Below are 18,036 nucleotides of genomic sequence, written 5' to 3'. Positions count from 1 at the left end.
AATTAAAAATTAGAAAAGATAGTGATTTTTGTTGATGGAAAACACTTAAGTAGTATTTTATGTGATTAGTACGAATTACTGCACTGGTTCAATACATAATGAAGCATATCACGGGGCACGAGCTGTTTCCACATTGCTTTTTTAAATTTGGTATGCTGGAACAGCTGGGTATTAAATGAGGTAGGCTACGGTATAGGTTCACCGGGGCCCAAGTTGTAATAATGGTTACCATCCTTTTTGTTTTTGGTCACAGGAAATGGTTACCAAACTTACCATTTGCACCTATATATTGTTATTAAAGCCCTCTAGTTTTTCAGATTTTTTAAAACTAAAATATCCTTAACGTTTGACATTCCTACAATGTATGGGAAACAAGTTTCTATTGTATATATTAATAATATTTTTTTAAGATATACAATAGAAACACAATCTCATTGTATATCTTATCCAAATATATAATAGAAATGTGTTTTTGTTGTATATCTTAACAAAATACACAATGAAAATATGTTTTCAAAATGTATTTTTGGGTTATATATATCTTGTTGAGATACAAAACATAAACATTTTTCTATTGTATATCTCAACAAAGTCTTATCGAAATACACAATAAGTGTTTGTTTTAAGATACCAAGATATTGTATTATATCTTAGGAGTCACATTTTTAAGAATAGTATAACTAGGAATGTTATTCTTGGATATATTTATAAATTTGTTTGGTTACATTTTGATATTCCTAGGAATACATTTAAAAATTCAAAGCAATTTTAATAAAAAAAAAGGTAAAAATGGAAGTTATAGGTGTGTCAAAAATTGTAATTTTTAATATTTTCATGAGAATATCTCACTCTCATCCTTTTCCTTGGGAATGAAAATGAATGAAAAAATAGTAAAAAGGGAAGTTATAACTTTTTCCCAGGAATAAGAACACTCAAAAATAGTATTTTTTGATACACGATAACAATTTGTTAAAACTTGTAATAAATATGAGAATGTAATATTTCCATATTTCTTCGAGAATGAACTTTTAATTCATGAAACAGATGAACTTAATGAAATTTTGTTTTCATTGGGCTATGGGATGTCAAACATTAGGACAAATTTCTAAAAAAAAGTGGAGAACTTTAATAGCAACTTGGAGGGTACAAATAGTAATGCACTATTAGCTTAAAACCATTAAGAGTGTTAATCAAACGGGGCCCAAATTGACGAACAACGGTGGATCCATATTCCTCACATTAATGGCGCGTATGGTGAACAGAAATGCTGCATCCCCACTCCTTTTTTTACGAGTTAAAGCCTTCAACCGAACAAAAAAAAAAAAGTCATCCCAACCAAAAAGCCATTCAAAACAACATCGGAATCTAAGATACACCAAACCTTGTTATGCTCGAATCCGAAGTTGTCCAAAACCTAATCCTCGTAATAATCCTTGTATAATCCGAAATTCTCCGTCTACTTTTTTTTGTTTGGTTTCCGGAGATTTTGTCGTAGAGGGATCCCTCTGGTGTAGGATTGTGTGTATCTTCGGCGATGGAAGCTGTTTCGGATCAAGACACTAGTATATGCACTCACTGGTAAAACACCTCGAATTTTCTAGAGTGATTTTGGATTGTTGTTTCCAGAAACATGTAAATAAGCTATAGGTTTGGGTTCTTCATTTTGAAAAAATAATTGTTTTTTAAAATGTTTTATGCCAAAATGATAATAATAAATAAAAATTGTGGGAAATTGGGATTATTTGTTTGGTTGATGGAATCATGGGATGGAAGCATTAGTTTTTTTTTTTGTTGTTGTGCATGATAAATGGTCTTTATCTTAATGATATGGTTTCAGTGATCGGGCTATTCCTGCTGCAAATATTGACTTGCATTATGCTCATTGCTCTCGGAAGCTTGAAAAATGCAAAGTTTGTGGTGATATGGTTCCCAGAAAAAATGCGGAGGATCACTATCTAAGCACCCATGCACCGGTATGTTAAGCTCTGTGTTGTTTACCTTTGTTTTTCCTGGTTCAATTTTGTAGGAAGTATATTAAGTTCATGTTACTTGGAATCATTTTGTGTAAATGGAAGATAATAATTCTAGTAGATACCCAAAGGATTGTTGACTGCCTAATACCGATTAGTTTAAGCCAAAATAAATTGTAAAGATAAATGCTGAATTAAGTGGCTGACCTCTACATTTAGAGTTCTAAGCATTGGCAAGAGTAGAAAATTGAATGCTTTAACTTGTTGAAAATTGTTAGTTCTGTTTAGTGCATGTTGTTTCTACTTTTCACAGTGTTGGATCCTCGTCAAGAGAGAAGCTTCAGATTGTAGCTTTTACATTTTACCTTACCATTGACGTGAAACAGACCCCAGATGCACATATGCAAGTAAGCAAGTAACTACACACACAGAACGGGTTCTTGCTTGGGAGAAGTGAGGGTTCTTGGTGTTTTGAAACACCCCAACATATGCATTGACACTAAAATTCTTGCAAGCTTCAGGAACAAGCAGCTAGGAACCCAGAACGGGTTCTGAGTTCTTACAGAGAAAGCTGAGAGAAACAGAAAAAAAAAAAGGAAAAATAATGCTTTGCTAATATGTTAAATTGAATCTAATGAGGGAATTCTCTTTCCAAGGGTTTCCCCTTCCTACGAGACTGCAACAGAGCAAATGCTTAGTTCCCAAATACAAACAAATATTAATGCTTTTCCTTCAACCGCTTCTACTATTTAAGTCAAGTTCTTGCTATTCCAACTATAACCACCTTACTAATTCTATAACTTCGTAAACCTTATTAGAAGCACATTAAGAACAAACAAGACCCTAAGAGCTGTCATGGTTCTTGAGTAAGAAACCAATCACTGGAACACATCTAGAAGTCCTCTAACCAGAACAACTGGACCAGATAATGTTCTTTAATGGTTGGAAAACTTGAAATCATTGAATCATGACTGAGAAGATTTCGAGTGGGGTGGGGAAGTTGAATGGATTTTTTGGATACTCCATCAGCCACCCTAAAATTGAATTGGACTTAATAACACTAGTCCATTAAAAATAGTTGGGTAAACTGGCTATCTGTGAAGTGCCGATACTTGCATTTTCTTCACATAACCGAAACTAATACCCTTGGATACTTCATTGATACATATCTATGAAGTATCCAAGCCTATAAGAAAAAGTTGTGAAAATCTAATTCTGTATATATGAGACAGAAGCACCTAAAAAATAAAAAATGGTAGCATTGTCTATTGATGAACCACAAATGGAAGTTGGATGTTGTCCTCTTTATATTTTAAAAATAGTTGTATTGACATATCAAATATATATTTTATCCTATATGTGTATTATATTTGTGCTTCATAACTGGCTATATGTAATGTACCACCTCCCCCCTAAGATGGAAACCTCCCTCCTCCAAACCCAGCCTCCTTTGGCAAACTGTAACAGTCTTAAAGTCAGATTTAAAATATACTTATATGTTAGTTCTAAACAAAAAGGTAGGTTGGTGCAGGTTTCTTGTTCATTATGCAGTGAGACAATGGAGCGTGATATTTTAGATATCCATAAAGGTGAAAATTGCCCTCAAAGGATTGTCACTTGTCAGTTCTGTGAGTTTCCATTGCCAGCAATTGATCTGGCCGAGCATCAGGTAGTGTTTATAAAGAACTTTTGAATTGAGAAGATTTCATATACTTTTGCACTAATTTCAGTCTGATATTTATATCTTTCAGGAAGTATGCGGGAATCGAACAGAGCTTTGTCACCTTTGTAACAAATATGTTAGACTGCGTGAAAGATTCAGCCATGAAGCTCGATGCAATGGCATCCAAGATAGTTCTGTGGGTACTTCAAGGTAGGAAGTAACATCATTTTTGTGAAGAAAAACCTGTAATTATTTTTTTAATTTTGTTCATATTTAACCATACCAAATGGCGTTGTGTGGTCCATGTAGCCAACCTCAGCTAGTGGGATAAGACTTTGTTGTTGTTGTTGTTGTGTTCATATTTTCTCAGTTGTAGCATTGTAGCTTATTGTTCATAGACCAAACTCCTGCAATCTCTCAATATAGTATGCATATCTATTTCTCACTATGCATACTAAATTTTTTTCATTCTGTTTTAATTGTTATCATCCATTCTGAGGGTTAAGGAATAGTTGTGTATCCCAATTATCTTTGTTGGAAAGCCACCTTATAAGTGGAGTTAATGCTTGCATAGCTGTTCCATTTCAGGCTTCAACTTACACTGTTGGTTACTTCATGTTACAAATCTTGAGTCTGCACTTAACAAGTTAGGCTGTAAGGAGTATTGCTCCTTGAAATAGTACCAGAATCTCTATGACCAGTTGGTCATGAGTTCTTTTCCTTGCCACACCATTCATAATTAAGTTGAATTCTAGCACACAAGGTAGGGTGGGCCTATGCATTATAAATGCATAAAGCCCAAAGTAATCTTGCATGAAAGGGTATATTATATATATAAAACCAATGCTGAACCTCCCACCCAACAGCTTAAGCCTTTAGTTAAGTTGGTCTAAAACACTTCATGTAACTACAAATTGAACCTCCTAAGGTTAATTCTTCTTCTTTACTATATTTATATTGCTTCTAGAAAACTAATGTGTTGCAACTTTTTAATTAAGGATAGAAACAATTAGGTATAATTTACATGCTTTCATGTTGCATATCAATGCTATTAAATGTAAAATCATTCATGTGCTTTTACCCAACATTAACTTTGGAGAGAGTTGGTTCATAACATGGACATGACATCGAAGCACCTGTGTGATTTTGGGCTGAAAATCCTTAGTCTCATTATTCCAGACCCCGCCACCAAGGCGGGATCATTTATATCCATGCCTTCGTGAATTCTCATTGCATATAAGCAGTAATTAGCATCATATCCCTATTAATATTTGTTAGTATAAACATTCTATCGCTGCTGCTATATATTATTTTAGATGAGTGCTAAGATGTACATTTACAGGAGAGTAGTAAAGACCCATCATTTAATGGTTGTGATATAGTACTGCCTGGCTGTTCTAACATGCACAGTCCGAATTCCCAACTAAAAATGGATGAAAATCTTGCTACTATTGGGATAAAGTAGATAGTATTTGAGAATATGAGCTTAAATTGATTTAGTGGATCAAATAGTAATTTGATACTATTGATGATCATAGACATACTACACGAAGTTGTTAGCAAGGAATTATCATCTGATTGCGTAATATTTGATTTCCCTTGCAATTTTACGTCGTCTGAGGACATCAATGTTTTAAGTTGATTTCATTATTTAAGTAAATGTATCAAGAAATGCTTGTGATGTAATTGAATTTCTGATGCTAGAATCATGATACACCTCCCTCTTTGCATGTCGTGGATGTAATCATTTATTTCTGACCTTTTTAATGCTTCACAAGGTGTCTCTCTCGCTTATAATTAAGCTATTCACTTGTGTCTTGTATGAAGGAATGTGAGGGAAGCTGAGAGAGAGCAAGGTGCTAGAAGAAGGCCGCCGCCGCCACAGAATGACTTCTCAACTAAACGCCTTCTTTTCACAATAGCCATCACTGGTATTGCTGTCATACTGGGATCTTTTTTTCTACAGAGGAAAGCAGATCCCAGTGACGTGCATTAGCAACAAAGTCAAAACATTTTAGGATCCTGCATTTTCTGTATAATCCATTCCCCTGCATCAGAAGCCGGATGAGATATACTTTTGCTAATGTGATGTATTGGAAGTGTATAACACATCGGCATTGTCATTTTATAAAATATATATTTAATTATAGACTCATTGAAAATGACTGTAGCTCTGCATTTGATGACAATAATTGAAAGTTTTAGGAAATCTTCTGTTCTTTTTTATTTATTATTATATGATACTGTTAGAAATTGAACACTCTGCTAAGTGCTAAGGATTCTGTTAAAGACCTTGGCCATAGGTTATTGTTGTATCACGGTCGTTAAAGCATGGGTAAAGGTCATTTTAATGTATCATCTCTCTCTCTCTCTCTCTGACTGATATACAACCAGCATGCCTAACATGGCTGTTAGTTGTAGACATAGAAACAGAGAAAGAAACATAAAAAAGATGATAATCATTATACAAAGAGTATGTTCTGCTTTCTTTTTTGTCATTTTCCTTTCTTTTTTCAATTTTGTGAGGTCTTATTCTGATAAAACTAGATATAAAAGACGTAATATATATATATAATAAGTTATGTAGAGGCAAAGATAACTGAAAATTGGTAAAGATAGTTTTAAGGCTTGCAAAGAAAATCACGGAATTGAATAGAGTTTGTTGAGGGCATCACATATGACAAAACTATTAGCCAAGTAACAAAATTATTATTGTAAAGTAACAAGTCACAATCCTAAACGTGCACGGCTACAGTGGCGATTGAGTAAAGAATTGACCATGAAAACCAAAGAAATAAATTTTAGTAAATATTTATGAAAAGATATAGCAACTAGCGAAGATCCTTCGCCATGGCCTCGCAAGCAGTGCAGTTGCGTATCGAAGACAATCTAGTAAGGCATTGTTTTCTTTATTTTTTATATTCAAAAGTTTCAGGATAATATATATTCTGAATTTATGGCAAATTGAATTTGGAATTGAAGGTGATTATGGACAATGGCATCCTGCAAGTGTATTTATCCAATCCAGGTGGATTAGTCACTAGAATACAATACAATGGAATTGATAATCTGCTTGAAGTTCTTAGTGGAAGTGAGCATAGAGGGTAAGTGTACACTATTCATATTTAGTGTTTCTTAATCGTTTTCCTCACTATTCATGCGACTTTATGTTTATGGTTACTTTAAATAATTATTTCAATTTTCATAGGTATTGGGACGTTGTTTGGAGTGAAGCCGGAAGTACAGGAACAGCTGGGACATTTGAACGGTATGTGATCATTGCCTCTCAAAATATAAGTTTAGTTCCCATTTTATATTAAACCAGATGTTACTACTTACTACTTAGTTACTAGAGATTATCATATACCAAAACACTTGAACTATGGCTGTAAATAATGATGTCTTTAGTACTTTGATGACGAGTTTAATTGTTTGCAAGTTTTAATGTGGGAACAAGTTTTAATGTTGTAACTGAAAATGAGGAACAGGTTGAAATCTCATTCACAAGAAAGTGGGATTCATCTCCGAAGCTCTTTAGCATTTTTTTTTTTTTAATTTTACTTGTTGGAATCGAAGACAGATCCTGAGGGTTTATGACAACTCGCCTAGTTTACTCAACCAATTGAATAGACCCCTCATACCCTTTAGCATATGTTGCTAATTATACAAGATTGAAATGAGTCATGATGGTTAATTACATTAAACGATAAATATTTGTGCAGGTATGTGATGCTTCGTAATTCCTCAGGATTCTACTCCTACGCCATCTTTGAACACCTAGCAGAGTGGCCTGCTTTCAACATACCTCAAATAAGGATTGTTTATAAGCTTCGAAAAGACAAGTATGGGTTAACCTTATGAAACATATTCTTCTTCATTTTTGGTGTCCTTTGTATTAGACAAAGGTGTAAATTAATTAGCTTTCTGTAGTGATTATTTTTGGATGTTAATTATTTGCGTAGTTTTCATTACATGGCCCTGTCGGATGATAGACAAAGATTTATGCCTCTCCCAGACGACAGATTACCCGGAAGAGGAAAAGAACTAGTTCCGCCGGAGGCAGTTTTGCTCGTTAATAAAGTGGAACCAGAGTTCAAGGGAGAGGTACCTTTTTATTTTTTTAAAAAATGAAAAAAATACTAGACCTGCAATGCAACTCCTAAAAAAAGAAAAAGAAAAAATATAATACTCTTAACTTAATTACTTCTAAATTATTTTTGAGCCACTATCGTATTAGTTTCAAGTTTGAAGTATTCACAAACTTACCTGTAATATAATTTTTTAATATGAAACTTTATTATTATTTAAATATTCTCTTTTAACTATGTTTTTTCCAATATCGCAAGACTTAAAACTCAAAACTTTTAGTAAAAAGTATAGTTAACCTCTTTTTAATTTATTTTTTATTACATCATATATTTTATCTATTTTTCTCTTTCTTTAACCTCTATATCAAAAAAAATTTAAATTTAACTTTAGTCCCTATATTCTATATTTTTTTTGTTTTAACTCCTGCATAAAAAAAATCTACATTTTGATCCTTTCATGAAAAAATTGTTTATAAATGAATCTCAATTAGAATTATCGTTCAGGGACTAAAAAAAATTATATGTTTAATGTAAGAAATAAAATATATGTAAGTTTGTGTATGTAAATATTAAAATGGAAAAAATATTATAAAAATATTGTAAGAATTAAAATTTAAAATTGTATGTAAAAATAATGTTTATGGTTAAATATTTTTAATATTATCAACCAATCATAGATCATTATATTATTAAAAATATTAACTTTTGTGATAATTATTTTTAAAATTATTCTTAGTGTAATTTAGTTAGTTGACAGTGTAAAAAATTTAATGTTAAATTGTAACTTTGGTCCCTTGGATGGAGGTTTTTGCGATTTTGGTTCCCGAAGTTTAAAATGATTGGATTTCGTCCCCCAAGTTTTAAATTTGTACGATTTTTGTGCACTTGGCTAATTTGTAACGTCTAAAAGTGTTGATCGTTAGTTGATCGTGACTATATGTTTAATTAATTGATTTAATTTGAATTTTTTTCCTCTTTCTTTCTCTTCTTCTTCCTCACGATGTTCCTCTTCTTCCTCTCTTCACGATCTTCCTCGCTTCCTTTTCTCCTCTTTCTCTTCTTCATCCTTACATTGTTCCTCTTCTTCCTCATGCTCTTCCTCTTCTACCTTGATGGAAAATAGTAGATATTCGTATTGCAATGGTTTTGGTATCAATAGAGGTCGTGTTCATTGTGAATGCAACTTAGATGCTCCGTTGGTCACTACTTGGACTGACAATAATGTTGGTAGAAGGTTTTTCGGTTGTGGGAACTACAAGGTATGTGACTGGTTGTGTGCGTTTTGGTTGCTGAAATATATTTGCTCCTAATATTTTGTTTGGGACAAAGTGTACGTGACAAAGTGGGTTCTACATAGTGAAGTTTTATCGAGCACGATACGATATTTATATAAAGTCATATTATCCTACCATGCACGATGATGGAGTCGGATTCTATCTTACACGGCAAAATATTTATATCAAGTCATATTATCCTATCGTGCACGATATTAAGACATATACGCAGAAAATAGAGTAGTTCTCACTGAGCATAATTGATTTGGCTGAGCACATTATGCAAAAAAATTTGAAAAATCTCATATGAGAAACATTTCGCTCAACCAAATCAATTTCGTTGAGCCAAAAAATTGAGAAAACTGGAGAAGATACTTGTTGTTAACTCCTTGGCAAGTGTAACAATTCGTCCAAGTAGTATTTCAAAACGGTAAGACCGAGTGTCAAGTCCAAAAGGACTTTGATTGTACTCAAAGTTTATGTATATCCAATTTTTAAGCAATTAATGAATTGATTCTAATATTTGCAACATGTGACATTAAATGTAACTATGAAGCTAGCATGTACAAAGGGCGAGAAAACAAACACTCGGAGCAGTGAAATGATGGTCGATGCAGAATTACGGACATGTTGGGGGGATTATCCTACCAAAACTAGTCTTGATGCAATATTAATAATTTTTTTCTATTCAATATTATTTCTATTATCACCTACATCTACTTGCATACTCTAGTCATGATTCCTCGCATAAAAGAGTCTGATCTACCTAATTTCTCCCATAATCCCTTAAGAGATAAATTAGATAAATTGCATTATGAATAGAGATGCATAAAATAGGTTAAATAATATCATTCTATCCCTAGAGATGGATTATTTAGATGCACTTTACCAGTTCTTTAGATATAAACATTTCCAAATGCCTAAACCCTATAACATCACATGAACATGAGTAATCAAGCCACAAACATGAAAGTAAGCACAAAAAAGAGACAATAATACTAAAATAACATTAATTAGATACTTAGAACCATTACATCAAGAGAGTTTGGTTGTTAAGCTCCCAACAATGGGTGGCTTAGCCTCTCATTGTCATGAGAGGCTTACAAATACAAAAGGGGGTGAAGGTAGTGGAAGGGAATGGAGGAAAATGGAGAGGAAGGGGAAGAAAAGCTCCGAGTGAATGAGTTTCCCTCCAATGGGCATGCCCTAGCTTCTTGTTCTATGGAAAAATGCTCAATATGTTCCCTCTTTTTTTCCCCTCTTAAAATGCAGCACAATATGGGTGGTTAAGCACGCACCATGCACTAAGCAAGGGGATAAGTGGCCACTATTCGCGATGCGTCGGCAAGTGTACCGATTCGCTCAAGTAATAAATAAAATGGTAAGAACCGAGTATCGTATCCACAGGGAATTTGTATCACTCAGAAAATTGTATATTCAGTGAGCAAACATTTGTTTTGTATAAACTGAAAGCAAGTGAATGACAAGTTGGGTTTTTGTATGAAAATTTAGTTAACTATAAACTAAATATCTACGGTTTGAGAAGTAAAAACAGTCAAGTAAAAATCGTTGGGTTGTTATACTGAATCTACCTTGATGTTGTTAAAGATTTTTCTCTATTTAATGTTATCATAGTGTTTTTATGCTAAGAAATTACCCAAACCAAAATCCCTCGGGTGAATGGGCCTAACTCTCTTTAAACCTCGTCCTTGATCCCTCAACAAACTTATCATAAAAGAGTTGCATTAAGTTTACAACATAATATGGACTAGATCGCTCCACTCCATTCCTAGACATACAGTTTTCTAGCTTGCTCTATCAAGTTCCAAGGCTTTAAAACACTATCCAGTACTAAAAATCCTAACTATACATACAAATGGGTGATCAAGCCACAAGCATGCAAAAATAAGCATAGATAGAAGCAATGAACACATAAAAACAACATTAAATAGATAGTAAGAGAATTTTACATCAACGGTTCAGTAGAACTCCCTAACCAAGAGGTTTAGCCTTCCATTACAAGTAATGAGCTTTCAATACAAAGGTCAGATTTTGAGGGAAGAAAATGGCTAAGGAGGGTTGAGTATGTCTCATTCAACCTCTAGAATCCTAATTTCACTCCTTTAACCTAGACTCTCTTGGTGGCTTCGTTTCTGTCGCTCTAGCTTCTCCCTTAGCTCTGTTTTTTCGACTCTTCCTTTAGTTTCCACCAACTTCAGTGTTTTAAAGGCTCATTGACGTTTCAAATTCTGAAGGCTCGCTTAGCGAGAGTAAGTGAATTTTGGCTTAGCGAGTTGGGCGCGCTAAGCGCGAGAAGAGACAAACGACTCGTTGGGCGAGCTTGTGGCACGCTGGGCGAGCACATCTCTGACTGATCCTCTTCTAGGGTTTCTTAACACGCTAAGCGAGCTGCATGCCTCGCTTAGCGGATGTCACTCGCTAAGCACATATGCCTCGCTTAGCGAGATAGCAGCTGCTTGAACCTTCTCTTCTTTTAGCCTAAAATTGAAGTAATTTCAACATTAATTCATAAAATGAGAGTATCTACTATATAAAATCAAACTAAACATGAAAGTATGTACAATTCCTACAAAAAGAACCATAGATTGGAGGAAAGATGTTAATTTCATGTAACTATTCAATACAAAAGTTAGTCGTAAATGACGACTAACAGCCACGCGCTAAGCGAGCATGCACGTGACAGTTGGCTTTCCATGTGGCTTCTCACGCTGAGTGAAGGCGACACGCTTAGAAAGACTGTTCAATTCTTCAACTCCCTTCCATGCCTTCTTGTGTTTGCAAAAAAAAAAAAGATACCACTAAAACACTATAACTTTACCAGTTTGAGCACCTACGAGATAAAAACTCGGGAGATGTTAGAATCCTAATGTTTAACACAAAAATAAGCAATAAAAGAGAGAAAAATCAGATAATTCTTGTGTGATTTACTTACACAATTTATGTATACATAGCAATTATCATTGACGATACAAATAAAATATTTATTTATATCAAGTCATATTATATTATATTTATAAGATGTTGAAATTTAATTATTAATTTTATTTATTTATATTAAATGATACATCAATTTATTTATCCCTAAAAAAATTTATGTACTATTTATATTGTATAAATATGTAATATATATGATTGTATAATTTATATAAATTTATAAAATCCTTTATTTTTATATTTATTTAATATATATTTATATTTAGATAAATATTTTTCTATTTATATTGTATAAATGTATAATATATATGATTGTATATTTTATATAAATTTATTGTGTTCGATAGAATCCCATTACGCAGTAGGAATCCACTTTGTCACTTTCTCCAATTAGCATAAATAACAACTTTATATAAAGGGATACCAATAATGAGTACTTGACTACTTGTCTAAGAATGGTCTATTTGCATATGAAGTGTACCAAAATACACTATTCTTAGACAATCAAAATACATAACAACCAACATAATACCAAGAATATCCAAATTACAACCAACAAATATTTCCAAAATACAACCACAAAACATTGACAGAAACTACAAAGTTCAGTTCACATCTAAGAAAGTTTTTTTTTCATTGGAGACCAGTGCAGAGTTTGTGGTACAGATTCAACTACATTTTGACTGGTTGATGAATGAAATGAAGTTTGGTTGATTGGTGGTGCGGCAGATGATGGTTGGCTACCAAGTGGTGTAGGACCAAAATCGCAAAAATGTCAAATCAAGGGACCAAAGTTGAAATTTAGCCAAAATTTAAATTAACAATATGTTAAAACTAAACCTAATTAAAATACATAATACCCTTCAAATTGTTTTACAAATGCTGCTAATTTTAGCTAACAAAAAATTATTAAACCATTTTTTAAAATCACACAATTTTATAAGTATGAAAAATATTTTAAAGCATACATAGACAAACCAACCCTTACTCTATGACATTATTCGTGCTTATTGAAATTTATTTTTGACCGATTAAGGTGGATGACAACTACCAATACTCAAGTGAGAACAAAGATCTTATGGTTCATGGGTGGATAAGTTCTCGATCCAAAGATGATCCATCCATGGGGTTTTGGGTAATCTTACCCAGCAATGAGTTTTGATCAGGTGGCCTTGTTAAACAAAACCTTACCTTTCACTAACCCTCACGGTAAGTTTTTCATTGTGTAGCTAAAGCATAAACTAACCTATTAATTTAGAGTAAATTCTACCGTGAACCCCTAAATAGGTGGTTCACATGGATCAATATTTTTTGAATTGGAAATTTCATTTTTAGCCATTTTTATAACCATTGGATCTTAGTTTAAATAATTGGATGATTGAGATTTATGAGGAGTGATTATTGTTATCTATAAGTATATTTTGGGATTAAATTATGTAAGAATTGTTAATTTTTCAATCTTATTTCGTTCTTTTTGTGTGAATAATTACAATTTTAACATCATTGAAGTTTCTGTGCAAAAAGTGTTAAAAGTTTGTGAATTTATAGTGTTTGGTGAATAATTGGCGCAGAAAAACAAAGTAAAGCCCAAAGAATCAAAATTGAAGATATGAGATTGTTCGCTCAGCGCGTCTTAAGCGCCTAGCGCGATGCAGTCGCTTAGTGTCAGGAAGTATGGAGAAGTCTGGATCGTGAAGGCATGCTTAGTGAGAATATTAATTTGATTATACAATGAATTGTTTATAGATTATATGTTGAGTAGACCATTTTAACCTTCACTCTCAGATCTCACTTCTACCTAACTCTCTCCAAACCCGAAACCCTTATTCCTCTATACCTCGCCGCCCAGCGCGGCAGCAATGCTACCTCCATGCTCCAAATCTATGCCAAGGTCAACTCTTAAATGACAACAACGTCATTGTTTCTCTTTTCGTCTTCCTTGTCTATGGCCCTCTTTGTCTTCCTTGTCGACAATGAAGGTGAGAGAATGTGAGAGTAGTGGTTGTGGAAGAGAAGGAAAGAAAATGAGAAGAAGGATCTGTGAATTTTTCTTCCACAATAGAAGGATCTATTAATTGAAGATTCATTTCTTGTTGTTGGAAATCGTTGAATCAAATATCCTTTTTGCAAGCTTACGCATCTAATTTACTCCTTTCGGTTTCAAGTTTTGTTGATCTCATTCTAATTTGTGATTCATAACTTGGTTGCATTCATCAGTAGGACATTTGAAAGTTTGGTTGATGTTTGTGATGTTGGATTACATAGGTGGTAGTATGTTTTTCCTTAATAGGGAATCAACAATTGTGTGTTGGTTTTGTGTGTTTGAATAGATTGATTTGTTTATACAAGAGTGAATTGAATTAGATTCTAATGTAGAAAACTCATCTGCTGTGAGACGATTAAATTGTAGAGTGTAAATTGAAAAGAAGAGTTAATTAAAAGAGAATTCTTATAAGTTGATATTTCAAAGTATGGGGTTCACTATGCTCATGAACAAATATATTAGATTCTGTGAAGAAAATAGCTAATCGACATTGATAAATTAAGTTCAATGTAACATTGTTGGATAAACAATTAAACAATTAAATGTCAATTTGAAACACCTATCGAGATTCACACGTGAATGATGGAAATCCCTTTGTATTTGTCGGTTTGGATGAACACAATATTGTTCACTGCCCAAAGTATTGTTGGAGCCAACGAGTACCTTTTTTACTATTAAACAATTTAACTTATTGGATTTGTAATAAATAAGGGCATAATTGACATTTTCTATGTTATCACTAAATATTATTTAACTATTTATCTTATTTTAATATCATTTTCATGTATTATTTGCTACAAAATTTCAATTCCACCAATGGACCACTTGTTACATAATCCACCGAACACTCCTTAATATTAGTTGTTAATGAATGTTAGATTTCAATTTCAGATGGATTCTACCGTGCAAAAGTGAAATAACTTTCACATGGTGCACAAGGTTTTTTAAATCGTCAGATCTACTAGTTTTTAAATAAATGATTGGGATCATTTTTCATTTTGATTTTTTTTTATTTTCTTTGTTATCTTTTGTATTTTCCAATTTAACGCTATCCCTACCCCTTCTCTCCCATCAGAAACTAATTAATAACACCAATGACACCTTTGAAATCGCCCTATGGCAACCAAGTTTTTTCAACACCCAAAATAAAACAAAAAAATAAAATAAATCAGCCAGCAAGCAACACCAAACACCACTCAACAACAACAACACAATGGAGGGTCAAATTTCTGTTTCCTTTTTTCTTTTTTTTTTCTTTGTCTTTCTTCGGTATGTCCTTACCCCTCTCACTCGTAACTTCCTTCGTCATTGTCACGACAACACTGAATTTGTCGTCATCGACGTTCTACTACTTCTATGCACAAAACACCACCACCTCCAGAGAACCATCGATTTGGAAAACTGACGTGCAAGCTTCATTGTGATATCAATCTAGAAGGTTCAAATTCAGATCTTGATGACAATGCTCAACGACTATGCCCTCCCATTCCATATCTGACGGCTATCTCACATTGTATATTCGTGGGTGTTTGATGGATTGTGCTTAAGCATGGCAATGGCGTGCTGTCGATCTCGAGCACAACCTTGACGATGACGACATTGGTGTCAACCTAGACGCCAATGTGACATCAACGTTAGAGAGACACAACACAAAGAGGATCTTGGTTGGGGACGAGGGAGTAGGTCAGTTTCTCTTTCCACACACAAACAAACACCCTTCATCCTCTTTCTTCCGTTCCAATCAAATTCTATGAAACTCAAAACAAAATTTGCAGAAGAATAGATGTATATCAATTTCAAAGAATAAGCAATAATTGTGGTCAAAGTTCATCACCATCAAGGTCTGAATGGATTCCACTATGTCGACGAAGGTAATCAATCAATGGATACAGGCGGTGAGATGGTTCGCCGTCGAGAAGGGAGGGAGAAGAGAGATCCGAAGAAGGAAGGAATTTCTCAAAAGGACAAGTTGAAAAAAGAGAGAAAAAAAGAAAAAGAAAATATTTAACCATAGATTTAATGCTCATGAATATTTAACGGTCCATTTTTACTTTTATATTGTGCGAAAAAAGTTTTTGGAACTCCAGCCTAGCGAGCCGTGGAAGAAAGTTTTTGGACCAACTTTTGTTTATCTTAACACTTTGTTAGATGGTGTGACCCGCTAGAGCTCTGGGAGGACGCTAAGTGTCGGATTTCAATTTCATTATCAAGTTATTAAAATTATGGAGATTTTTTATTCCATGTAGGGAAATTATGTAATAAAGAATAAACACTAGGGGGACGTAGCCCCTCCTCATCAAAGTACAAATTAAAACTGAGTACTAACTCTAAGAAAACCAAAAATGGTTTCTAGATGAACGAGGAAGTTCAAAGTGGGCCCTATGACTTTCTAGCTTCAGAAGATTTTAAAAAATCTAGCCAACGGGGCAGTTTATGTGGCACGTTACTAGTTCGAGTTAGACAGGTATAACAACAAAGTTCCAATAAAAGATTATGAAAAAATTTAAGTAAATAATATTTTTGTAAAATTAAGAACAAAATGTAACTTTTGTAAAGTGAAATTTTCAGGTGTATAAGTGACTGTTAGAATATATATAAGCTAAAAATATAGCTAAAAGATAAATCTAATAAATATAATAATTATAAAATTAAAGATAAATCTAATAATTAAAAATATGATTAATGATAAATCTAATAGATATAATAACATATAAAATTAGAATATATTATTAAATATTTTAATTGTGACAAGAACATAATAGCAGAAGGCGCATACGTTGGACTGGCACCACCAGGAAAAGCTGGATCCTGGCAAAGAGAATGCAAGGTTTAAACTACCGGAGCATATACTTGTTTAAACCCAAAGTTTGAGTTATATATTATTGGTTTAAATATGTCTTTTAAGTCCTTCAATTTTGAGATTAATCTTTTTTAATCTTTCAAATTAAAATTTATATTTTTCGGTTTGGGTACATAATTTGTGATTATTTTTAACTGAAGAGGAATTAAAAACATAAATAAATCTATATTAATTTATTGTTCTATGGAGAATAATTAAACACTTCAACATTTACTTGTCCAAGTAGTGAGTGATTGAGCAGCAATCTTAACTTTCAAGACCTTTTTGTTGGTCAGGGATACCAATTTTGGACTAGAGCTAACGAGAAAGGCTACTTCTCAATCAATAATATATGCGGTGGGGATTACAATCTCTATGCATGGGTTCCAGGTTTCATTGGAGAATATTGGAACAATATTGTTCTCGCCATAACACCAGGTTCATTTAATTATATTTTACTAGAGAGAAGATATAACCCCTGAATGTTCCTTTAAAATAAACCGAATTTGTGAAGTCTTAAAAGAAATTTATACTTATCCTTAATTTAATGTACATCATAATTTTAAAATCGTACATATATGCACTTTACACACACATATGCGGATTTTGTGATATTATGTCACTTGTTTATATTTTAATTCATGTTTATTAAATACTATAAGAACAATATGCAATGTGCAGGTTGTGAAATACACGTTGGTGACATTAGAGATGAGTCAAAAATTAATCAATGTTATGAGAATTGATTTTGAATTTAAAATTAATTTTAAATAAATTTACATATTTAATTTTACATTAGAGATGAGTCAAAAATTAATTTTAACATAAAAAATTAATTTTGAGTTAAGTAACTTCAGGTAATCTTTATATTAAGTTTTATTTTTATAATAAAACATACAAATATAAATCATATCACTTCAAAATTAAATTTAATTAAAATCAATAATCCAAAATGAATTCATTCAAAATCAATTTTGTAAACATGAATTTGTTGAGTATTTTCGCATACAATTCCTTGTCTCATACCTTGACGTTTTTGGTTTGGAATTTAAAGGTTAGAGTGAATGATCCAAAACAAGATCCTCCTCTGTTCATTACTGGAGTGATTGGGAAGGACAGTGCAATAGCAAGACATGGAATTCACGGACTCTATTGGCTATTGAACATCAATGTGTCTGGTCTTCTGCTAGAGAAAGGAGTTAA

General features: G+C 33.0%; 2 protein-coding genes across 2 annotated transcripts; both read left to right on the top strand.

Moving 5' to 3' along the window:
* The first annotated feature begins 1,288 nt into the window (after positions 1-1,288).
* Positions 1,289-5,988, top strand: LOC114383296 (XIAP-associated factor 1-like). Its single transcript, XM_028342939.1, has 5 exons — positions 1,289-1,578; positions 1,838-1,973; positions 3,502-3,639; positions 3,722-3,843; positions 5,461-5,988. The coding sequence occupies exons 1-5, from the start codon at positions 1,535-1,537 to the stop codon at positions 5,627-5,629; spliced, it is 609 nt and encodes a 202-aa protein (XP_028198740.1). The 5' UTR covers positions 1,289-1,534; the 3' UTR covers positions 5,630-5,988.
* Positions 5,989-6,483: 495 nt separating this feature from the next.
* Positions 6,484-17,369, top strand: LOC114384154. Its single transcript, XM_028343817.1, has 6 exons — positions 6,484-6,525; positions 6,616-6,737; positions 6,842-6,901; positions 7,356-7,475; positions 7,596-7,737; positions 17,130-17,369. Exons 1-6 carry the CDS (start codon positions 6,484-6,486, stop codon positions 17,313-17,315), a joined length of 672 nt encoding a protein of 223 aa, XP_028199618.1. The 3' UTR covers positions 17,316-17,369.
* The last annotated feature ends 667 nt before the right edge of the window (positions 17,370-18,036 follow it).

Source organism: Glycine soja, chromosome 14 (genome assembly GCF_004193775.1).
Source record: "Glycine soja cultivar W05 chromosome 14, ASM419377v2, whole genome shotgun sequence".
NCBI lineage: Eukaryota > Viridiplantae > Streptophyta > Magnoliopsida > Fabales > Fabaceae > Glycine > Glycine soja.
This window is presented reverse-complemented; position numbering and strand designations above follow the sequence as displayed.

Excerpts from the sequence above, each read along its gene's own strand:
- LOC114383296 (XM_028342939.1), top strand. The coding sequence starts at position 1,535 with ATGGAAGCTGTTTCGGATCAAGACACTAGTATATGCACTCACTG. Across the intron at positions 1,974-3,501 it reads ATCTAAGCACCCATGCACCG|GTTTCTTGTTCATTATGCAG; the intron begins GTATGTTAAGCT and ends AGGTTGGTGCAG. Across the intron at positions 3,640-3,721 it reads TTGATCTGGCCGAGCATCAG|GAAGTATGCGGGAATCGAAC; the intron begins GTAGTGTTTATA and ends TATATCTTTCAG.
- LOC114384154 (XM_028343817.1), top strand. The coding sequence starts at position 6,484 with ATGGCCTCGCAAGCAGTGCAGTTGCGTATCGAAGACAATCTA. Across the intron at positions 6,526-6,615 it reads TGCGTATCGAAGACAATCTA|GTGATTATGGACAATGGCAT; the intron begins GTAAGGCATTGT and ends TTGGAATTGAAG. Across the intron at positions 7,476-7,595 it reads TATAAGCTTCGAAAAGACAA|TTTTCATTACATGGCCCTGT; the intron begins GTATGGGTTAAC and ends TTATTTGCGTAG.